The sequence below is a fragment of the Drosophila serrata genome, unplaced genomic scaffold (assembly GCF_035046125.1).
Source record: "Drosophila serrata isolate PLE 108 unplaced genomic scaffold, ASM3504612v1 contig_264, whole genome shotgun sequence".
NCBI classification, from domain to species: domain Eukaryota; kingdom Metazoa; phylum Arthropoda; class Insecta; order Diptera; family Drosophilidae; genus Drosophila; species Drosophila serrata.
In genome coordinates, this window is record NW_028257162.1 from 19,187 (window position 1) to 44,508 (window position 25,322).

A 25,322-nucleotide genomic window follows, 5' to 3' on the forward strand; every position below is an offset into this window, starting at 1 on the left:
GGGACGACTATGTCATATACATAGGTGCCATACAAACGATCGTTAGATGTAAAGGAACAATGCAATTCTGTGAATGTAAAACTGCAAACATAATATATTTAGGTGAATGAAATGAAAGCAGGTGTTACTTCATTATTTTTTAACATAATTATATATAATTTATATTGTATGGATTCCTAGTCATAGAAGTTCTATCTGCGAGGGTATATAAACTTGGGAGTGCCGAAGTTATTTTCCTTTCTGTTTTTTTTGTCATCTGTCTACAAAGTAAAAGTAAAAATAATTAATATGTTCAATGTATGACGGTAAAAGATACAATATTCAGAACGAAATAAAACTCATTTTATGCCAAAAGAAGTTCATAACAAGAAAGGAAGCTAACTTCAGCACGCCGAAGGATTTAATGCAATATAAATTATATATATTATTGTGAAAATATATAGGAGACTAACTGCAAAGTTTTATTTAGATAGCTTTAAAACTGAGAGACTAAATTGCGACATGGCTAGATCGACTTGGTTGTTGATGCTGATCAAGAATATATAAACTTTATATGCTCGGAGGTGACTCCTGCTCTGCAAACTTCTGACTGAAATTATAATACCTTGCAAGGGTATAAAAATACACTCGAAATGCGGTAGGTCTTAATAGCTTATGCTCTTAATCCGAATTCCTGCTCTGACAATAACGTTTTAGTATGGACCCCGAAAAAATGTACATTTAGTGAATACAGAAAACATTGAACTTTGGCTTGGAGTTGTTTAACAAATAGATTGTTTTGATCGACCTCTGTTCGACGAGAAAATCTACGAAGACTAAACGCTAATGATTCTAAAAGATCTTGATCTCTACATTGCTAAATCGAAAAGTCTCCGTGACGTGCCAATTTGGAGTAAAGACTTTATTAAACCAACGCAACAATAACAGAAGAACCACAAATTTCAGCAGGTTTTTGTTGGCACTACGTTAAAGCGAATAAGATGACGGGAATTACAGATTTTCGAATGATTTTATTTATACACTCTGTGGCCCGAATTCTCACAATAAAAATAAATAATAAATTAAATACGTTATTTAATACTCAGAAAAGAATTGACCAAAGTGGGGTTGACCGCAGCAAGTTCCTCTTCTTGATAGCTTTTATTCAATTATATTACCAGAATGGAATGAAAAGATGTCCACAAAATGAGCAGCACAGGTAATAAAAAAAACTTTAGTAATTTTAAATTTAAAAAAATTCTAGCATATTTCTCCAGATTTCGATCAAAGTCAGTCGACTCTTTCTGAGACCAAGAAGAAACACAAGCTCCTGCTTAAAAGATTGGATGAACTCGATCGAATATTTAGCCGTTGGACTAGCATGTTAAACAATCTTCTTTCCAAAAGTTGTCAGGACTAATCTTGGGCCATGTCTCGGCATCGGTTAGAGTCGGGACAGTATAAAAAAGTACAGTACACGCTCCAATACAGAAAACATCGTGTTTTTTTCAACACTACGCAGTGCATATTTCTTTTACAATTCACATTCAATTAAGCTTCGAAATACAAACCTCCTGACGAAATATACAAATATAAAAGAAAGTCGTGTTAGATATATATATATATATATATATATATAGTTACACCACTTATAACTCAAGAACGGTAAAACAAATTTGGGTGAAAAGGAAGCTAACTTCGGCACGCCGAAGTTTATATACCCTTGCAGATAGAACTTCTATAACTAGGAATCTATACAATATAAATTAAATATATATTTGTGTTAAAAACAATGAAGTAATACCTGTTTTCATTTCATTCACCTATACATATTATATTTGCAGTTTTACATTCACAGATTTGCATTTTTCCTCTACATCAAACGATCGTTTGTATGGCACCTATATGATATAGTCGTCCGATTTTTATGAAATTTTCCACAAAATTTAAGACTTATATAAAATGGCTATACCTCAAATTTGATGAACATCAGCTGAAAACTAAAAAAGTTATAAATTTAATTGTATTAATTTCTCGATCGTTCCTATGGGAGCTATATGATATAGTAGTCCGATTTTCATAAAATTTTATGCAAAATTGTAGAGTATAGTAAAATGGCTCAAATCTCAAATTTGATGCAATTCTATTGAAAACTGAAAAAGTTAAAAAATTTTTTGTAAAAATTTTCCGATCATTCCTATGGCAGCTATATGATATAGTCGTCCGATCCGGCCCATTCCGACATATATACGAGTGAGAGTATATAAAAGGCTAACTAAAAGTTTCATTCAGATAGCTTCAAAACTGCATAGAAACGGACAGACGGACATGGATAGATCGACTCGGGGTTTGATCCTGATCAAGAATATATATACTTTATATAGTCGGAAGTGCCTCCTTCACTGCGTTGCAAACTTCTGACTGAAATTATAATACCCTGCAATGGAATAAAAATAACACCAAACGAAATGTTACATAAAACGAAGCCATCTGGTGGCGAAACGGAGTTCGTCGGACTTGCTAGTACAATATAAATTCGATGTATTTATGTTAAAAAACATCAAAGCAATGCCTACTTTCTGTTGCATTCTTCTATACTTATAGTATTACACATACAGTTTTACATTCACAGTTTTGCATTTTCCTCTTGTAAAATAGTTAAACCAAAATCGCTGTTAAATTGAAAAATGATATCGTTAACTCACTTTCGCTTCAAGTGAACCTTGTATCAACTGAACCAATATCGGGAGTGCACAAAGTAAGAGTGCACAATATTAGTTAGATTATGAATGATGGTTGTAAAATACAAGTGTATAAAATTGTCGGCAACCCGATTTTAGCTCTCTTAGGATAAGTTGTTACTCCATTTTATTATTTTTAGGCTTCTTCTGTATATTGGATTTTGTTTGCTTTATTATGCATATTTCGCTAAAAACAGCGGATAGCTTGCTAAGCTTTAATAAACGTTAATTGGAAATTAAAATGATGCTCGTAAACCGACCGTAAGAGTGTGACACCCTCGCTTTTAGTTGGCACCATCATCGGGTTTAGGCAGGCAATGAGCAGCAGCTGAAGTTATATGTCGGGGTGTTGAAGGAAGTTTAACAGAGCTTGATTGAGAGCGTTGGTGAAAATCCGCCATCGTCATAAAAGTTAAGCGAATAACAAATGTGTCGGCGACCAGCCTTGTAAATAATTTAAATGTAATCGTCAACATCCGCAGTGGCATTAACCAACTGCCAACAACCACAACCATCGAACAGAGTCTTCTTTCTTTATACCCAAGTCACATGTTCCCGTTCTGCTTCTAGAAAATGGCCTAAAAAGACTTTTGAAAGTTGTAAATTAAATATTTATTCCAGTTTGTAAATATTTTAATGTCAATTATTAAGGCACTGCTCTTGTCGGAACCACAACGATCGAACAATCTATTCCACCCTTCTAGCTTACTCCCTGTAAATAAGTTTTGATTTTAATTTAAAATACAAAGTATTAGATTAATTGCATAAACAATTTAGAAAACTTTTAACAGACTCCCGATTACACCCTTTTCCGTGGTTTCTCAACAAAATAATTTTATGTCAAGCATAATTAACAAAAGTTAATATTTAAGAAAAAACAACCAACAATTTTATATAATAGCTAATATCATCTTTTTGGTGTTTTAAAAAGCTTAAATATATCGAAATGAAATCATATAGTTCTATAGATTTAGCCCCAAAATCGGGGCAAAAGCCCAGAAGTCTGCCTTATAAACGACAAAGTTTAAAAAAAAAATTGGGTTAATCTTTGTATTTGTATTTGTTAAATTTTAAAATTTAAGTTCCTGAATTATAAAAAGGTTCTTTGTGTTCAATGTTATTTTCGTAAAGAATCAACTCTAGTCGATGTATTAACAAAATTATAAAGAAAGAGTGTTATCAATTAAAGGTTTCAAAACCCTGTAATATCTCTACACCTTTTCTGGGAATTAGTCGTTACAGACACAAGCCCTTTCAGCCACCTACATAAAGAAACGATTCTTGATAAGTCAGAAACATTATTGCTTGCACTAAGAATCCAATTTCCTAATATTTGTAAAAATCTGATTTGGAATAAAAATGATAAAATAAGTTTAAAATTATTTATTTAAATTGTATTTTCTTAAAATTTAATGTTTTTCTTTAGTTTTCAGAGGGCAAGAGAGAGCTTTAATTGATTTGTATTTATTAATTATTCCGGATTTTAACTTTATTTTTTTTCGAATTCTGCAACGTCTCTCGCTTGTTCTCTATTAAGTAAAAATGATGTGGGAATTAAAAAAAAAGCATTTCTTACTGAAGTGAACTACCTAATGGAAATACCTACATATATGTGCAGTTTTGAATTCCCTTGTATTTTTTATGTGAAATACTCATTTAAAAGTTTTATTTTAACCTTATTCTTTAAATCGTGTTTAAAAATATGTATAGCAACTCTTGATTTTCGTAGGAATATACAAATTGTTTGCGTTATTGAGTGTTGGTAAGCAAAGAACTAAGATAATATATGTTCTTAAATCAGAGAAACGTAAGTAAAAGCGTAGCAGGCAAATTCGGTGGTTAGCGGTTCAAGTCAACAAGTTAAGTAGTGAGATTAAAGGTCAACTAAAGTTTAATATAAGTATATTGTAGACGTAAAAGCCAAATAATAAGAGAAAATCCAAACGGCTATAACATATATGCTGCCCGCGACGCTGTACCTTCAACTACAATTTTTGGGCATCAAAGTTACTGATTATGCAATTGACCCAAGATTTCATCTGAACGCACTCAATCCTAATATTAATGTGATCAGTGGCTAAAGGGTTCCACATAAATTACGCGTTTTCCACCTACGGCGGAGAAGTGCGGAGTATTGTTTTCCGTCTGACAAGCCTTCAGTAGAATCAAGCTAAAGGAGTTACTACAAAAATTGGTTCCAGATCTCGAAATAAATTAAAAGAATCCTTATTAAGAGTAAGGGAAACCAAAGTTCCGATACAAATATCTGCGATACCCGGACAAGGCTCCCTATTGATTTTCTTTTTAGCTATATATTTCAACAGGTCCAAGGACCCACGACGTGCACCCTCGCGAAATTTCGTCATCTTCAAGACGTGCTGTTTATAGCAATTGTATATCGGTTTTATTGTCGTTCCCATTTTGCTTAGAAGGGAAGTGTTGTCCCCAAAATGGCAAGGCTTGATTTTTATATTTTCTTGCAACACGGAATCTACCTTTCTATAATTAAAAAAATTATGACACTTTTATTAGGTTGGACGCAGCACTTTTAGCAATTTACAATAAACATTTTCTCTGTATATATAAATGTAAATATATCTTATTATACATATGTATATGGTTTTTTAATGGGAAAAATTTATTTCCTACTACGGCTTAATCGATTATATAAATATGTATATTTTCCTTGCGGCTTGAAACTCGAAATTCAAGAAAACTTCATTTATTTGTAGATTGCTGCCGATTGGACAAAGGCTTGCGTTTCAGAATGGTTTTTGCAGTTATGGGAGATTGTGTCTAATCCAACTTATTTAAAATTTTCTGTATTATTGTATAAAGACGATTAATAATAACAAACTCGTCGAGTTCTGTTTACAAAGGTTACATAAGAATAATATCAGAATCAGAGCAATGAAATTGTTAAGACATTCACTTTATCCAATATTTTCTAAGTCGTATCTTCCATGTTTACTCAGTTTTGTGATTTATTATTGTACTATTTTACTAATGAAAAATATACATTTCCCTAAGTTTGTGGCTCAAATTTTGTGTACAAATGTATACAAAATATAATGTATACCTCTATAGGGTATTATGACTTGGCTCAGAGGACTATAAAGGAGTTCTTTCCGGAACTATAAATTGTACAAAAACATATTACATATGTATATAGTACTATATATACAACACGAATCGATTTAGCCTTAGATTAACATACATGGAATACCTTCAGCGTCTCTTTTGATGTGTCTGGATAAAAATATTAATTGCTTTGAAGTTTCCCACTAAGAAACTCTCTCTTTACAATGGGGGTGCCCGCACTCCAGCTTTGTTTGCGTTGTCTGAGATCTGCTCATGTTATCTGACCGCTTTGTCCTTCACAGCTTTCGACTAAGGGCCATTTGGCCATGCACTACAGATATAAAACAGAAAATAAAAAAAGGGATTCAATAAAACATAAACAAACAAGTAAAAAGTTATAGTCGCATACATCTTTACGGTTGATGTACACTGTCACTCTAGAGAATATAACATTTTTGTAGTGAAAGATAGCAGAAATTATTTTTTCGATAGCAGTCTTCTTAAAAGCCTCTTAATGAAAGTACTTAAAAATTCTGAGATAGCTTACTGCGCAGTCAAATTGAACAAATAGAGAATCTTATCATAAGATAAAAACCCTTAAAAGAAAAAAATACGAACTTTATTATACCCTTGCAGGGTATTAACATAACATAAAATATATATATTCTTGATCAGCATCTGTCCATTTCTACGTAAATTAGTCTGTCAGTTTTGAAGCTATCTGAACGAAACTTTGCAGTTAGTCTTCTATAAACTTTCACTCGTATATCGTATATCATTTAGCTGCCATAGAAACGATCGAGAAATTAGTACAATTAAAAATTATACCTTTTTCAGTATAGCCCTTTTATATTATTCTACAATTTCGGTTTTAATTTTATGAAAATTTGACGACTAAAAATGTTGTAATTTTTTTTTTGTAAAAATTTTCCGATCATTCCTATGGCAGCTATATGATATAGTCGTCCGATCCGGAACGTGTCGAAATATATACGAGTGAACAGCAAAGTTTCATTCAGATAGCTTCAAAACTGAGAGACTAGTTTGCGTAGAAACGGACAGACGGACAGACGGACATGGCTAGATGGACTCGGCTGTTGATCGTGATCAAGAATATATATACTTAATATAGTCGGAGGTGCCTCCTTCACTCCGTTGCAAACTTCTGACTGAAATTATAATACCCTGCAAGGGTATAAAATGTATCTCCGAATCAGATTCAGTAACCCCAAAAACCTAATCAAATTATGTAATTAAGCTTATATTATAGAAAATAATTTAGTTTAATAAAATAATTTGTTTGCTACTGAAAAATGTAGCATGCCACACAAACGGGCCTCATTTGCTAAAAAATATTTATATTAATGGTACTTACCGAGGCACAGCTCCCATAAAAAAAATGCGTATACTTCAAGATAATATTTAATTTATTGAATTTTTTAAAAATAAACTTATAAAATATAAATTACATATATAAGAAGAAAACATAACTTAGGGAGTTGCATAGTTTTTTGTTAAATAAAATTCTTATTTTTTAGATAATTTTAGGGTTTCTATTCCAATTTATTTTTTACTTTAAGTATTTTATTATTTCAATGAGCACTACCCTGCTTAACTACTCAGGATTCGGTTGGTTTGATTAATGTGCCAGCATTTATTTTTAACTTGGATATATTTTGTTTTCGTTAACCTTTTTGTACACGGCTACAATTTATTGATAATGGTTTATCTTATACTCTAACTCTGGCCTAATATGAATAATTTATTTACATTTGCATAGTTACGATCTAATAGGGACGTTGCACATCCGGTTCCGGTTCTTTGGTTTTTTATAGAACCAATATTTAAACATTATCTAATATTCTACCCACAGTATAAGGACAGTTTATAGAAAACTTTACCTGTAGTCGTGAATTTATTTACGATTTTGCAAACATTTGAATATTATGACTATGCGCTTGCTTGTTTTTATTGAGCTATAGGTTTTATATGTGTATATACACTGAATTGTACGGCTCGCTATGAGGACTAACGATTCAAACTACGCAGCACTCACTTAAATGCTATTAAGAAAGGCACTTGACATTTAAAATTAAGACTTGAGTCAAACAGTATCAGAAGTTCAACAAATTGTAAATGTAAATGTCATGAAAACAAACTTTAATTACCCATATATGTAAGTAAACAAATTTGCGCTAGAAGGTAGTTCATTAACGCAGAGACTAATTTGGCTCATGGAAGTAACACTAAGGTAAACCCCTCACACATCGATAGCCGAAAATGCTACCCTATCCGGCTCCAACCTGCCCCATTTGTTCATTACCCCATTTTCAGGCATCTCTGCCAGATCCAGAGTCCAACCAATCACCTTGGCACGTATGCACAAGCTATTAGCTTTTTGACCTGCCCTGGCCCCAATAAGGATAGTAATGTCGGATATTAATTGCTCTCATACATTTGTAACGCACTAATCTGAAGCACTCAGTAAGGAGTTGCGACCATCTCTAACTTGATTGCCGGAACGCGAGGAAGCAGAATGTTTATATAAATATGCCGCAACATTTGTTTCCGTTTTCGAGCGAGCATTTGGGTTTGTTATCTGTACAAATGAACTATTTCTTTGACTGAGCCCTATTAATTTTTAATGTCTGACGAATAGTATCCATGCCCCCGACCGCCAAATTTTCCTCTTTGTCTCTCTTAATATAATCTTACTGGTAGACAATCAAAGTTAAATGATTGCAAATATCTTTTTGAAATTAAGATGATCTAACTAAGTCATATACTCATACTCATATTTACGACAATTTGTCAGGAGAACCAATCTGAAAGATAAACAAAGACTTTCGACGTAGTTAAAACCAATTCTATTCCTACTGCTATTCCTCTTTAATAGAAAATTTTTGAGAAGAAGACTTCTTTGTTAGATATTTACACTGATTGCTGAATACTGAAAACTTATTTGTGCTAAAAGCCAGCTTATTCTTCAGACTCAGGAGACAGGGAAACATTTAATAGCCTCTTTAATATGAACTTGGGATTGCCTGGAGTGTTAAGTGCAGGCTAGAATTATCCTTGTATTGTCCTTTGTTGGCAATTCTCCTCGAGCCTGAAAGGGTTTGTGTCTGTAACGACTAATTCCCAGAAAACTCGTTAACTGTACTGGCTCGATCTGCCGTTTCAATAAGTAGACCGTCACTACCAGGTGGGTCCCTATTCCTGCCCATGGATGCAGTATATACGTGGGGCTCATAGTCCAGCGTGCTCTGTCATCCGTAATAGAACTGCGAGCCCACAGCCACGCCGGTGGAGAGAGTACGTGGGGCGGTGCCGTCGTAAGAAAGCTGCGTCTGCAACATCGGCGCCTTTGTGCGGCGCAACGTCGAGGTGCCACCAACTGTCATGGGAATTGGAACATGGCCCACTGAGGCCATGGCCAGTGGAGAGGGCATCGGAAGCGCATGAGTGGGCGGATGTGCAGGAGAACCTCCAGCCATGGAGGTTGGCGGCGTCGGTGAGTTACTTGGTCGCTGAAGCACCCCCATGCCTTCGGCGTTTATGATATAACCTCCCCTGATAGTCGGCGCTGTTGTGTATTGAGCTAGCGAGGAAATAGGTACCATGGTACCTTTCGAGGGGAAGTGAAAATGGAATCAGAGCCAACACTGGCTAACGGGATTACTTACTTATGGCACTACTTCGGGGAGCAGTGGATCCAATAACAATAGCGGGCGCCAGGATTCCCGCCACTGGACCCTGACCCGCGATGCTGGTGGCTACAAATGCTCCCGGAGGGGGAGACAGGCCTATAACGTCGGGCGACTGTTGAGCCCCTACCAAAACGGAATTTGTCATCAGGCCGGAGACGGGACCTGAACTAACCCCAGCTGTAAGCTGAGATGGGGATAAGCCAGCGTATAGACTGCTCGCCGGCGCGTACGTCAAATAGTTCTAAATAGGTATTAGCAAGGGCGTAACCAGAAGTACGGAGAAGGACGTGATTTTACATTACTTACTTCGTTTTGGGACACGCTTGGCAAAGGCAGTGAGGTTGTCAGGTCGATGTCACCGTCTATTTCGGAAATTGTGTCGTTAAAGCCGCTCGGAATAGTTGTCTCTTCAACTAAGCCTCCTGAAACTCCACCACCCTTGGTCGAGGAGTTTGAGTGTGTGTCAGTAGTGAGGCCACGGCGCTTCTGAAGGACTAATCTAATAGCGACAATCATTATCGAAAATACAACCCCGAGAGAGCCCACGACAAGCAGGTACAAATACAAACGCTCTTGGTCATCTGTTAATATTTTAAAGAAAGATTACATTAAACGGATAATGTGTAGTACTAAATAAATTGGTGCAATTTCTACAAAAAATTTTTGTGACTCAGAGGATTATTTGAATATATGATGGTCTTACCCTCCAGACTCAAGTCCGCGCTATGTGTCATCACAGGATTCACGTCATTACTATCCACATCTGCAACGAGGGAACTGTTCGTCATAGTCTGATTGACAGACGGACTAGTCCCAATTCCCTGCCCAAGTCCGTTGATGCTATTCCGTTGTCCTGGCGAAGTTGCATTGCTGTACAGTTTTGGAATCGCCTCCGACTCTTTGTAGATCAGTTCATCATCGTAAAGGTCGTTCATATCGCCCTCAAAGTCTTCAGATTCGTCTGTCTCCACCTCCGATTCGTTAATTTCCTTGAGAACTTGCCTTGGCACTAATTGAGTACATAAAACGGAGTGTTCCAAGTTGAGCCATACCCTAGCTATATCAGTCACTCTATTGCCTTAAGGATCCACTTACCGCATGTGTAAACAACCTTTAAGTACATCCGTGAATTTGCTTGACAAGGACTTCCAAAGGTATTAGCATCTGCAGCCAAGTTGCATCGCCTTCGTCCGTGGCAAATTTGCATCACAGTTTCCGTGGCAAATGAGGCCAGACACGCTATTGTAGACGTTACAAAATCAGAGAACGCGATTTAAATTCTCCTTCGAAGACTTACTTTCTTCACGAACTCCCTGCGGCTGGGGGCATTGGATGCTCTCATACTCAGTTCTGCCAAAGCTGGCGCTGTATACAGCAATCCGGGAGTACGGATTGCACTCCAGTTGGGCAACATCGTTGTGACATGCAACTTTACTTCGAAACTCGTCTGACAAAAAAAAATAGACTTTAACCATAAAATTGAAATGTTCGTTGGCTATTTTTAACCATCCAGAATTAAAGAAATGGAAATATCTTTTCTGGATTTTAACTAAGATAAAAATAAATAATTTAATTAATTAAATTAAAAAAAAAAATATTTGTCATCTAAATCTTAGGAATCATAGGACCTCAATAGGGCGATGGTATTTACCCAGGCGTCTATATGGGCCATATAATACATTATGATTATACCTATTACATATATAGCACACCGTCATTTCACGATCTATAGCAAAGTTGCAACAAATTATTAAACTTACTAACTAAACTGCAAGGTTTAAAATAATGATGTATTTCCTAAGGGATTGGTTTAAAATGGAATTGTTTTTGTGTTTTAAGAGAATAATACTTGAGCACTTGCAACTTCTCATAGGTTTTCCGCCCAATGCGCTTTGTATAAAATTTGTGATGTAGCTTTTTCTTTCCGAAGGTATTAAAAACATAAATAATTTCGCGAAACCGACTTCTAATTAGCTTATTTAAGTTAGCTCTTCACCTGACTGGACTTTAAGAAAAAGCACGAAAACCTCTTAGAGGTAAACGGAGCACCGATACATCGTGTCAAATTAATTGATGTATTTGGATGCTGACGGATAGAAGGACACGATGTGTGCGGTTCCCAGAACCGGACACAGTAACATTAAAACTATTATTTAAATATTATTGCTACGAATCCAATGCACCAGTCCCAGAGTCACCATTTGCCTGGTCCACTTGATCAGAGCCTAATTCAGATTGAAACAAAGCGCAACCTTTGCTAATGTTGCTATGTTGTTTTTGGCACTGACTACTTACAAGGACGGCATTTGTAGGCAACTTCCACAATTTTCCTGCGCTTTGGGCATGGGTCACTGCTGATTGCATTGGAGCTGGCCGTGCTGCTGTGATAGCTGCTAGTTCCGGAAGTGTCGCCCACTCCACTGGCACCCTGTCCATAGAACTGCGGAGATCCGTGAAACTTGCAGTGCTTCTTCTTTTGACAAGCCTCGACTACTGTCTGCAGCAAAGAGTACTAAAAGCACGGAAATGGAAGAGAACAAGTATTAGTAGTGCTCCGTCTGTGTAGGTGAATTCCCGCCCTCTCACCCTGCACATTTAAAGTGCAAACAGAGAAAACTAGGGGTAAACGCAGTCTGAAGAACTCAACTTTGCGAAAGCGCAAACTTTGCAAATTGAAATAAAATATTTGCAGTAAAAAGGTAATGGAAGAGTTATTGGTTGCCCTTTATTCAATTCACATTTTAAGCAGGAGAAAGAGTTTGTCACGCTTTATATTTGATTTGATTTACTTAACTGTGCTTTATCCACCGACTTAAAAATCAAAAGAAACAAGAGCTGCAGTTTGTATACCCTTGCAGCTTGCTATTGGTTTAAAGGAAAAATCGATTTGGACATTCTAGAAATCACACTAAAGTTTTATATAACATTTAGTAAGGATTTAAACAATTGACTATTGAAAGCTATTATATACAGTCATCTGATTTTTAATTAATTTTTATTTAAGTTAAAACGTTATTTGCCTACTTTTGTTACATTTACCTATGCATTCACAGTTTAGCACTTTTATCTACATATATCGGTCTTTTCTATGGCAGCTATATGATATAGTAGCCCGATTTCATAAAATTAAGTTAATTCCACGTCAGAGGAGATGAAAATATATTTAGAATTAGCGAAGTTATAATTTTTGTTGGATTAATTTCTCGATCGTTCCCATGGTAGCTATACATGTATATGGTAGTCCGATTCATAAAATTAAATCTAAATTTTAGATTAACACAAAATAACTATATGCGAAAATATGTTTAAAGCATTAAAAAAATCTTTTGTTTTTGCTTATTGAATTAAATGTGTGCTATTTGACAGACACCACTGCAGTGCACTGCAAGTCAACGAAAATTCAAAATATACTTTCGGCATATTTATATACATATATACATATGTAGGTCCTTTAGTTCCATTTTCCCCGAAGAGATAACCGAAGCGTTTCCATGAATGATGCAACCACACATATTAAGACAATTGCCAGCAGCCTTGTTAGTATAAAACTTGCATGTACGCTCAGACTAGAGGTTAACAGATCTATGTATTCCACAGATAAAAATACAATAACCACAAAAAAAAAAAAAAAAAAAAAAACGACAGTTGAGGAATCAGCTAAATCGTCTGACCAAAAAATTGTGGAAATGTTTGTAAGCTTTTTTCAGGCGCCTGCTTCTCCAGCCGCTGCTAAAATTAGATCAGCACTCATCTACTAGGATTAACTTCTAAAACTGCTGCTTCTTTAAGGTTCAGATGCAGCAGAGGCCGAAGTTTCGTTATAATTGTTAAAAAATCTCTATCTTAAGAGTTTCAAAATATCTCAAAACAACAAAAAGGCAAATTGTGAATTTTGTGAGTGAAGTTTATGTTCATTATAACTTATATTCTTGTAATTTATTTAATTTACTTTCGTGAAACCCAAGATAAGTCAGTGTACGGGGTTCTCTAATTTTAGTCAGTAGCTTGCAACGCAGTCTAGCAGTTATTTCCCACCCTATAAAGTATACATGCATATTGTTAATCAGCATCAACAGCCGAGTCGATCTGGTAATGTTCATTGTATCCGATTATATGCAAACTAGTCTCTCTGTTTGACGCTATTCGAATGATATACAGAATTTATATTATTTTATATTTAAATATATATATATATATTTTTATACCCTTGCAGGGTATTATAATTTCAGTCAGAAGTTTGCAACGCAGTGAAGGAGGCACCTCCGACTATATAAAGTATATATATTCTTGATCAGGGCCAACAGCCGAGTCGATCTAGCCATGTCCGTCTGTCCGTTTCTACACAAACTAGTCTCTCAGTTTTGATGCTATCTGAATGAAACTTTGCAGTTAGTCTTCTATATACTCTCACTCGTATATATGTCGGAACGGGCCGGATCGGACGACTATATCATATAGCTGCCATAGGAATGATCTGAAAATTTTTACAAAAAAAAATTATAACATTTTTAGTTTTCAACAGAATCTGATCAAATTTGAGATATAGCCATATTATTTTACAATTTTGTGTAAAATTTGATGAAAATCGGACGACTATATCATATAGCTCCCATAGGAACGATCGAGAAATTAATTCAATTAAAAAGTATAACATTTTCAGTTTTCAACAGATTTTCATCAAATTTGAGATATAGCCGTTTCATATTATTCTACAATTTTGTGTAAAATTTTATGAAAATCGGACTAATATATCATATAGCTCCCATAGGAACGATCGAGATATTTGAGAGGAATGAGAATGGCGGTGGCTGTTGTCGGAAGACTGGCAATCGCGGTGGCGATAACATTTTTAGTTTTCAACAGAATTTAATCAAATTTGAGATATAGCCAATTCATATTATTCTACAATTTTGTGTAAAATTTTATCAAAATTGGACGACTATATCATATAGCTCCTATAGGAACGATCGAGAAATTAATTCAATTAAAAAGTATAACATTTTCAGTTTTCTACAGATTTTCATCAAATTTGATACATAGCCATTTTATAAGAAATAAAAGAAGTTTATAAAATGAAAGATTATAATTTCTTCAGTTTTCACCAGATTTTCATCAAATATCATTTTATTTTAATCTAAATGTTGTGTAAAGTTATAAAAAAAAACCCGACTACTATATCACGAACGATCAAAAAATGAATACAATTAAAAATTATAACGTTTTAAGTTTTCAGCAGATTTTCATTAAATTTGAAATATAGCCATTTTATATCAGTCTTAAATTTTAAACTATATCACATAGGTGCAATACAAACCATCGTTAGATGTGGAGCAAAAATGCAAATCTGTGAATGTAAAACTGAAAATATAATATGTATATGTATAATATGTATAGGTGAATGAAATGAGAGCAGGTATTACTTCATTGTTTTTTTTAACATTAATATATATATTTTATATTGTATGGAAGGAATCCAGGAAGTCATCGAAGTTCTATCTGCAAGGGTATATAAACTTCGGCGTGCCGAAGTTAGCTTCCTTTCTTGTTTTTATATATATTTTTTTTCTTATGAAAATTTTATTTTATGAGATAGCTGCCATCCATATGTTCCTTATAGCTTTGCCGTTTTGCAACATATTATTATTTTCGTTAAAATTTTTATTCGCTTTTTATTAGAATTGCAGAATTTCGATTATAATTTTATGAACAAATTTAAAACTCTAGCTTTAATAATAATCATAATAATATATATTATATAATAGGTACATGTTGAACGGAAAATTAAAAGATATTTATATAAATGTTAGTTATTTTATCTTTAGGGTATAAACATGTAACCAAAGTTGCGGTTTCTCATATTATTTTTACAACGGAAGAAGTCGCTGAGTAATATAGGTATAAAAATAAAGATTTTCAACGTGCTATAACTTTTGTAACTATTAATTACCTGTAAGGCATTGGGCCACATGCAATTTTCAGAAGAGTTGTCACTGGTATCGCCGGAAGCACTTTGCACTTCGTCAATGGACACAGCTGTGCCACCTGCTGACTCGGTGACAGTTTCACTTGTCCGAGCGCTGGTAGTTGGCATTGCTACTGCAAGCCCATAACCGTGTCCGTTGTTTACGTAACGGTTGGCTTGCACCTTCAGAGAAGATGATCCAAAAATGGACCCTCTGAGCAGGTGTTTTGCCTTGCCCCGGATTTCAGGCCCCGTCATTCCAGAAAGAGGACACAGATCTTCAATGCTGTAGCCATCTGAAAAGCGATGTTGAGATTGGTAAATAAATAAAATACGGTCTTAAATAGTGCCTACTCTGAACCTAATTTAAAATATAATACACATACATTCATTCATATATCTAAGTTTTTATAATGTTGTAGGGTTTATATTTAATAGTGTAATACATGTTCTATTAAGAGACTGACATATAATAATCTTCGCATGAGCCGTATGTGTGCTACATATGGGCAATTCTCCAGAAAGGTCCACCGCGGCCAAAAACTTAAAATTGCTTAAAAACGAGTATTTTTAACATGATTACATAATAAATTGGTCAGATTGATCAAGACTAAGAGAATTTTTCATTTTCTAAAATAAATTTCGAAAAAACCGAAGTCAAACACGCGTAAACGCAACTTAAGTTATTTTTGTCAAAAAAGTCATACATAAAAATTGGTAAAAATCGTTTACAATTAAACATACATTGCAATGTTTAAGATAAATGTACTAAAAGCCAAAACAAAAAAAAAATAAAATAGATGAAGTAGTGGAAATTATAAACATATGCATAGACTAGACTAAAACCGTGGGGCACGTCAATTGTCTACAATCGTTGATTAAAATGATTGTTTTGTAATGTAACACTATAATTAGGCAGTTGTTCAACCGACAACGATGGACGTGTGATAAGTAGGGCTAGACTGTGGAAACAAACTAGCAAGCTCGATTATAAGCGAGTTTTAGGGTTTCGTAGTGGTGAGCGAGTAGTACTTTTATCATATTTTTTGTCGATTAAAGACAAACTACGAGCAGTGAAACGATTCCTCGCCAGCCAGCAGCGTGAATGTCCAACGATAAACTAGTTGAAACATCTCTTTTATTTACATGGAGTGTATAACTATTGGAATTTCCATGAGCAAGAAAATAGTAAGTAATTTCGATTAACGATTCTTCTATCGCACATTAAGTCGATAATTTGTAGACAATTGACGTGTCCCACGGTTTTATTTTAGTCTAGTCTATGCATATGTTTATATTTCCCACGACTTTATCTATTTTATTATTTTTTTGGCTTTTAGTACATTTATCTTAAACATTGCAATGTATGTTTAACATAAAACCGTTTAACTTAAAAAGTTTTTTACCTATTTTTATTTTCTAGTTTTAAGTTTTTTTATCCACCCTAATGCCATACAGTTCTCGGCGCGTTTTAACCTTTCACCTTAACTTGGGTGGTGTACCGCTAACGACGTATCATATTTAGCCACCCTAACGCCACACAGTCCTCAACACGATAAAAAAATTTTGACTTCGGTGGTGGATTCAGGCTGGATTAATCAGATACCTAAATTACAGATTCAATTTATAAATTTAAATCTTATTATTATACGCCATTTAGTGGCTGCGCTCTTCTTAAATCATGAGGTTGTATAGTGCACTGTATTATTCTTGTCAAGCCCTTTTATTTGATACCCATATTGGTGGGATTGATAAACAATTGATATCAGCCATTTGGTAGCGGCGGCCATCTTAGATTTCAATTTTGCATAGTAAATTGTATTCTACTTGTTGAGACCTTTCATTTGATACCCGTGTTGATGGGATTGATAAAACCTAAGTCATTCGCCATTTTGTAGCGGCGGCCATCTTTAATTTATAACGATAATGAATAAACATAATTGTATTGTCACCAAAATCCAAAGTGTATACAAAATTTCAGATCACTCGGTTGACAGGAAGAGGGTGAAATTTGAATTACTAAATTTGACCCAAGAACAAAGAAAAAAACCGGGTGAGCTAAATAAAACCGTTTAATAAAAATGGCATGTTTTGTTTTGATGCCAATCTCTTAAACCAAAGCATTTTGGTTTAACTTTTGGGTTCTAATATGACATAGAAGACTCAAAGAGTCAATATAAAATGCAAAAGGACATTTGAGATTACCAATAGTCGTACAGTTTTAATTTAAATTATCGCTTTCCAAAATGTCGCGTGCGACCGGGACTAAAATTTAATTTAAAAAATAACTACATTTTTACATTTTACATTTACATTTACATAACTAACTGCATTTTTAGTCATCTCTTGTATAATTACCTTTCGCCACGAACTTGTTGTACTGGGCAAACTCTATAGAAATGCTGGTGCCGCGAGGACACGCTATTACCACCTGATCCGAGTCGCATGCTGCCTTCTGATACGTGCGCAGAGTTGCCGATAACAAGGCTGTTTGAGAAAAGACAAGACATAGATGGTAAAGTTAATTGATATATGTAAGTCTGAACTTAAAGATCAAACGAGTATGTACATATGTGTGTATGATGTTTATATGGTTTCATGCATTTTGATACCCGAATCCCATGGGTACAAGAGTTTGTGGTGGTCGGAAATGTATGTAACAGGCAGAAGTATCTTGATTAGCATCACCAGCCGAATCGATCTAGTCATATTCGTCTGTCCGTCCGTGTAAAATCAAATATGTGTATAAAATTCATATCTGTAGATCAAGTTTATTTTAAAATTTGGCCACGCCCACCTCCGCCCAAACAACTCGTGATGAACGATAACGTTTAAAGGTACTGTAAAAATTTTATTAAAATCAGACCAACTATCTTCGAATTAGTTTCTGCTTTGTTATGTGTTTAAAGCACCAATGGGTATTACTCAACACGTTCTTAGTAACATTTGCCTTTAATTGTCAACATTTTCTTTGTCATTATTAAATTAAGGTTTTCATAAGTTTGAGCTTAATAAGAGCTAATATCTCACAGTCGATTTCCACTCCATTGTAGCTTTTCCAATTGCTTTATTTTGATTTAAATGTTTTATAGACACTGACAGACGTTGCTGCCGGTTTTTTATTTTAAGAGGGCGAATTCTAGTAACACGTCTAAGGACACATCATTTATCTCTATCTGATACTCCAAATACATTGGAAAATGTGTTCATTAACCTAGATTTTGCCACCTATTTTCAAATGAATGCTTTTCTTGTTTATCTTTGTTTGTGATCTTACATCGCAGTTTTGAATGTTTTAAACTACTAGTAATTTAAAATCATAATCACTTTATGCATTAGTATAAACTATCTAAATTTAATGATTTACAATTTTTAATAAAAATGATAATATTTTTTTTAGCGCGTACAATTTGAATTAGAAATTAGTCATTGGATTTGTAATATATATTTACTAATGTTACTATTGCACAGGAAAAGCAGTTTACATAATTTCGAAAATACATACAGTGGCTCACAACTTATTTCAACCAAACCAAATCCAAAACTGTAAAACCGTATATAAGGTAAGCAAAATGGATAATAATAATAATGTTTCCCCTATGTTCAACACTAATTATTATTCATTTGATGTATTTCTAATTAATTACTTTTTTAATTAATAACGCAAAAACAACTAAAAACAAGAAAGGAAGCTAACTTCGGCAAGAAAAAGCTTATATAACCTTGTAGATACAATCACATTAATACAATATAATTTATATATATTTTTGTTAAAAAACAATGAAGTAATGACTGCATTCCTTTCAATCGAATGTATATACATATATTATATTTACAGTTTTATATTCAAAGTTTTTCATTTTTCTCTATATCTAACGATCGTTTCTATGGCAGCTGTATGCTATAGTCCTCCGATTTTTATAAAATTAAAATGAAAATTCTAGAATAATATCTATATCTAAAAGTTGATGAAAACCTTTTGAAAACTGAAAATGTTATATCGGGCAACATGTTTATGTTTAAAGATCAATGTTTTATATATTGTTTTCTTAAAAATACATTGCTGAATTAATATTTATGTAAATAAATACGTTCTGTGATTCATTTTACGTATTAGGTAAAGATGTAAAAATATCAATAGTCCATTGTTAAACCAGGATGTTTGGCTTAAAATACATTTTAAAATCACTAATGTTGATGATTCTCTACCCTTTACCTTGAATATCCAAGCGTTCAAAAACTAGCTTTCGATGCCCCTATAATGGAACCCGTCTCCGTAAAATAATCTAGATTCAGGTTGGTTTTTTTTAATGCCTTAAAAGTTTTTTATTCCTTAAGCCTAGGGGCTGAAACAAATATTATACCGAAGCACAAAACCACTTATCGAATAAAATTTAAGAACACTTTTTAAAAATGTTTTTAAATAATATTAGTACTTATATATTATAGTACAAATTATTTTCTTAATATTTTTCCGATCGGTTTTATGCCTGCTATTTATATTCTATTCTTATTAAAATAAAAAGTCAAGATGGCTTTTAGCCCTTCCTCGGCTTTAACTTTCACAAGTTTTTATCATATTTCTTTTCTTTTTGATACGGCTAAATCGATTCGGATGTTGTATCTGATCAAGAATGTGTATACCTTATAGGTTCGGAAATTACTCCTTTACTGTCATGCAAACTTTTTACTAAAATTAGAATGCCCTGCAAAAGGTAACGATTATCTCTTTTATGACTAATATTTATAAAAATAAAAATGAAAAATAAAAATCCGATTGGAATGTTTCTTAATGGAAGATCCCATAGAAAGTATATATGTAAAATATGTATGATTTACACTGCAATGCCTTTTCGTAAATTAATGTATTTTGAATGTGTTGCTATAAAGATGGTGAATACTTAGTTTTTCCACAACCTTTTGATAGTTATGATTATTATTGATTACAATTGGTATACCCTTGCAGGTGGTTATAATTTTAGTCTTGAAGCTTGCAACGCAGTGAAGGATTTTTCGACAATATAAAATATGTATAAATGAATATTCTCAATCAGCTTCAACAGTTGATCTAGCCATGTCCGCCTTTCACTTTCTACGCAAACTAGTCTCTCAGTTTTTAAGCTTCATAAATGAAACTTTTTTATACTCTTACTTGTATATAAGTTGGAACGAGCCGGATCGGACATCGACATTAATTTAATGAAAATCAGATGACTATATCAAAAAGCTGCGGTAAAAACGATCGTTTTTACGAAAATATAAATGTAAAATTGTAACTATAAAGCTGTAATATTTTAAAGGTACGCCTCTTACACTTGTATGCCGATAACCAAACAAGTTCTTAACGGCAAAAAATGAATCTGATAACATAGCGCAATGTGGTGCAGCACGTCAATATCTGTGTGAGATTTAAAACATAGACTTAATAACTACATACATGCATGATCAGCAATAAAGGAGTGTTAAATAGTGCCTTTCGTCATACATATAAAATATAGACAAAAATAATTAAAACAAGATAACCGTAAATATTTATGGGATTCTCTATACGCTGAAAAGACTGAATTACTTAAACTATCGGCAACCAAGCACATCTCTTACTATACAAAATGTCGTATAACGGTTTAAAAAAGTTTTTTTGTGACATTTTCCTCGGTTGTTTACACTCTGACCATTGAAACTTTTGAAATCAGCTTTTCAAGAACTCAGTTGCTGACTTTTTTAGGTGGTTCCCTACCGGCTAAAAATATCGGATGAGTATCACGATACATCGCCAATAATTTTCAGTAACACATCCCCTAAATCTTTCATGAGTTCAATGTAGTTCTTAGGTTTACTTCAAGAACTATTTGATTTTCAAGGTCAAAATAAGTGCGACTAAGAAAAGGAGACGCCATATTAAATCATGAGGGGACTGTCAAAATCTTTCGCTTGAACGAATTATCATTAATTCTAATTAATTAATTCGACCCAAATAAGTTGCTTATTTTTCAAATCAAAACCCAGTCTCGAGAACCCGGTCGAGTCGGATATAAATTTTGTATGCTTTATAATATTTAATTAGTTTTAACTACTGGACCTTTTACTTAGCCGATATTTTCAGTAACCTCAAAGGAACTGACTGAATGAAATCATCAAAAGAGCAATTTGTATGGGAACATTTGTTTTCAGCTTTCTTCAGTAGTTACAAGTTTCTAGTCAAAATTATAATACGCTGCAAGGTTATATAAAAAAACATACATTATTTAACTTCGATCGCTCATCCGGAATCGAATTTAATAATAAATAACACGTAAGTAATTCTTGAAATGTATTTGTTTTGTCGAGACATTGTATTTTTAAGAAAGTATATTTTTACTCTTCTAATAATTTGTCTTGTTGCCTGCCGACTTAATATGTATTCTTAATTGGAGGCAAAAGTTTATTACTATTTTAATAGTTCTTTCAAAGTAGTGCTTACCGAGAGGATCGATGCGAAAAATAATTTCCCCGTCGACTGTTGCCGCACCAAGGATGCACAGAAACGATAAAACAAGGCTTCTAGCCTGAGAGTAATCCATTTTAAAGTAGATCAGCGGGCGGTGCATTCTGTGGCCTGTTGGGGTTGTTGGTATCAGCTCATTAGCTCTTTGGACCTCAGATTGCACTTCTTCACTCACTTATTTATTTGTGTATTTTGATGGTTAATCAAAACGGCTACTTAAGATTCGGCTTTAGTTATTATTGCGTCCAAACTGCCTCCTTTTCACACCAGCCTCCTCGCGATTCAATTAAATTTAACCACTCACGTCCCCAATCAGCAGTATTAAGTGGATTATTCATTCCGAGGTTGGCATAAAGGAGTCAGGATTGGGGGGCAGCAATGCATATGCACGGTCATGCGCCGTTTCACTAACCACTTCTGCACAGGCAGCCGAAATTACAAGGAAAGCACAGCCAAAAAAAACCGAATAGGAACAATTTAAAAAATTTTTAGCACATTCCAACGTTATTTTATACGATGCACTCTCTTCAACTTATATATGACTATCAAACAAATTTTATTGCTTAATTTTCTCTAAAGAATTAGCTTCTTACAATGTAAAATGAATCTCTGAGGCCGCAGAATTTGGCCATTCGAACAGAACCAATCATTGGTCGAATCTGAACCAAATTGCAATAGATAAAATAAGTACGAAGATTCACTCTCGACTATGAGACTATCATTAAGCTATTAACTTATAGAATCAAATTTAATTGAGTTAAAGTACCTGTAATTTGCATTTTAAAATGAAAAGCACTTTCGCTCCCCGCGTTGGCAGATAATAGAACTCACGCATTGTAGTTCACGAACCGTTCAGATCTACTTTGCATTTGAGGTTTTGTTGAATAGAACGATTGTGAGTCTTGTAATCAACCGATTAAAAGGGGTACCTTACCGTAACAATATTTGATATCACCTCGTTAAGAGGTGTTTTTGTTTGATATATCTATATTCCTACAGGTAAAACATACACACAAAATACTTTGCAAAGTGAAGTTTGATAAGTTCAAAACCTTGCTGGACAGTATTGAACTTCGAATTTGTTAGTCAATACGACAAATTATATATAGTTGTAGTTTTTACAAATAATATTTTTGTAAAGACACTTATTTTATTATTTATTTTTCGTTAGATTTTAACTTTGGTCGACTTGAAACATTACGTACTCTTGTCCAAAGCAAAGACGTTTATTTTTTAACATTTGACAAAATATGTACATATATATGTATCGGCGTTATTTTATATTTGGGTGGTTGCATATACATACATACATATGTGCTAAGGGTGTGTTTGTTTCCCAAATACTTATGGAATTGCCTGACTTCAAGTCATTTTGATCCGCCTACAAATATTTCCACAAGCGTAGGTTTTGGATGCCTCAAAATTCTTAAAAGGAGGTTTTCCAATTCCAAGTTTATCAAGAAGTTATTCTTTACAAAATAAGATTTGACACTTACACCCCAGGTTTCAGGTAAATGACAACAGTCATAATAGTGCACTAGCTGAGTGCAGAAGGAACTAAGGATATAACATCACGGCAGACAGCGTTCTATTGGATCCTGAGTTACAGTGCAGCTGTTTCGTGACTCGTACGACTGTCTGCCATTATTTCGGATGCTTTGCAATGCTGCCTGATTTACATACATATCTTATTACAAAATATTCTGACTACGACTTAGTAGTAGTAGTGTTCACTAGCACAACACCAGCGAGGAAATGGCGCCCAGCAATTTGCCTGACCGACCCTTGAGAACGCACTTATTCGCTGACGACATGCTCTCAAATAGAAGTAAAGAGACGAAAAGTCTGAATACAGCACAGCAGCTAACTAACCTAACCAGAGCCGGGGCATGGACTGTTCTGCGTACAAAAGCCGTTCTCTTGTGCTGCCCCGTCTAAAGCAATTGGCCGGAAATCGACTGAGGAGTAGACTTGAACGCGACGTGGCAGCTCGGTGACTATCGGATCTATGTATATAGGCTCATTTAAATTGTTTACTTTCCGTCGAAGTAGAATACACATACGCGCACTCAATGGAATACTTTTAACTCGGCCTGCGAGGAGCACGGCACGATGACCGCGGACTGCGGGCGCCGGCCTCGCGTTCACTTCCCGTCAGGTTCGGCTGGGTGCAGCACCTCCGAGGCGGTAAGAAACCGGCAGCTCTGACTTAATTTTTGACACTCACGTCCTAACACGTCCGAGGCGCTGAGACTTCTGCGAAGAACTGACGCAGCCACCGAGAGAAGTCGACTCCAGGACATCGTGTGGCATAGAAGCCGAAAGACGAGTTCTCTCTATTAGTTGTGAGAGAGGAAATTCTGCTAACATTAAATCGAACGGGAAATTGTCTCTTCACCAGGGAGTCCTGCGCAGGCGTTGAAAGCAGGTTGAACTGCTCGGTAAAAAGAAAGAGAGCCGCCACCGACCGGTATTTCGTAGGGCCGACGAAATGTGAAAGTGGGTCAGTGTGACCGCCGCAACCTTATCTGCATCCTCAGCCCCTGTGTTCTACTATTGCGAAGTGTGCCGAATTTAATCGAATGAAACGTTCACAGTCAACTTAACAAACCGCTTCAGTATGTTTTAGGTAAATAGAAGAGCCTTTAAACCGACTCGTGGAAGTGCGATTGCGGCTCAAAGTAATAGAACATTTGGTTTTGTTTGGGCCGATGTATTTATGAGTTGCATCCTGGAGTTGACACAATAGGTAAGACCTAAGCTATTATTTATACATATGAAAATATATAATGAATGCTCAAAATTTCTATACTTCATCCTCACTTTTGAAGACAGGATAGAATGAGTATGTAGTTTAATTTACCCAATTAAGTGTATTTCACTTCCAATCAAAATTCCAATTAACAATTACAATAAAAAAAAGGTCGATGAAAAGATAATTAGGAAAACAACTTGGCAACAATTGAAACATTTTTGCAAACGATTTAGAAAAAACTATGCCTGAATCACTTCTACCTAGCATTAGATATAATAATAATAATAATAATAATAATAATAATAATAATAATAATAATAATAATAATAATAATAATAATAATAATAATAATAATAATAATAATAATAAGAATAATAATAATAATAATAATAATAATAATAATGATGTCGTTCAATACAAGCGGGCCAGAGATATTATGGGATAAAGAAACAGTGCGAATTGTTTGTGTGAGTTAATAAAACTCTAAATATATGTACATATATACATTAAAATCTAAGAAAAAGATTTCAGAAAGCTACATACACGTATATATTAAAATTTTCTTAATATGAAACCATAGATACCGAAACAAGTTAATAACAACCATTCT

General features: G+C 34.4%; 1 protein-coding gene across 7 annotated transcripts in view; it reads right to left on the reverse strand.

Annotated features, from left to right (window-relative positions):
• Nucleotides 1-7,210: 7,210 nt before the first annotated feature.
• LOC110187844 (uncharacterized) overlaps nt 7,211-25,322 on the reverse strand; it is a 32,360-nt gene continuing 14,248 nt past the window's right edge. For 2 of the 7 annotated variants that reach the window (XM_020957326.2, XM_086832992.1), the window contains exons 3-11: nt 17,832-17,960; nt 15,459-15,769; nt 11,807-12,023; nt 10,809-10,958; nt 10,607-10,750; nt 10,215-10,520; nt 9,818-10,092; nt 9,488-9,752; nt 7,211-9,429 (exon numbers count right to left, since the gene is read on the reverse strand). In XM_020957326.2, the coding sequence (XP_020812985.2) occupies nt 9,071-9,429; nt 9,488-9,752; nt 9,818-10,092; nt 10,215-10,520; nt 10,607-10,750; nt 10,809-10,958; nt 11,807-12,023; nt 15,459-15,731 (1,989 nt within the window). In that variant the 5' untranslated portion in view covers nt 15,732-15,769; nt 17,832-17,960 and the 3' untranslated portion in view covers nt 7,211-9,070. Of the gene's footprint in view, nt 9,430-9,487; nt 9,753-9,817; nt 10,093-10,214; nt 10,521-10,606; nt 10,751-10,808; nt 10,959-11,806; nt 12,024-15,458; nt 15,770-16,505; nt 16,548-17,831; nt 17,961-21,933; nt 22,069-22,132; nt 22,375-23,829; nt 24,229-25,322 lie in introns of those variants that run through there. The other 5 variants (XM_086832993.1, XM_086832994.1, XM_086832991.1 and 2 more) reach the window with 5 other exon arrangements.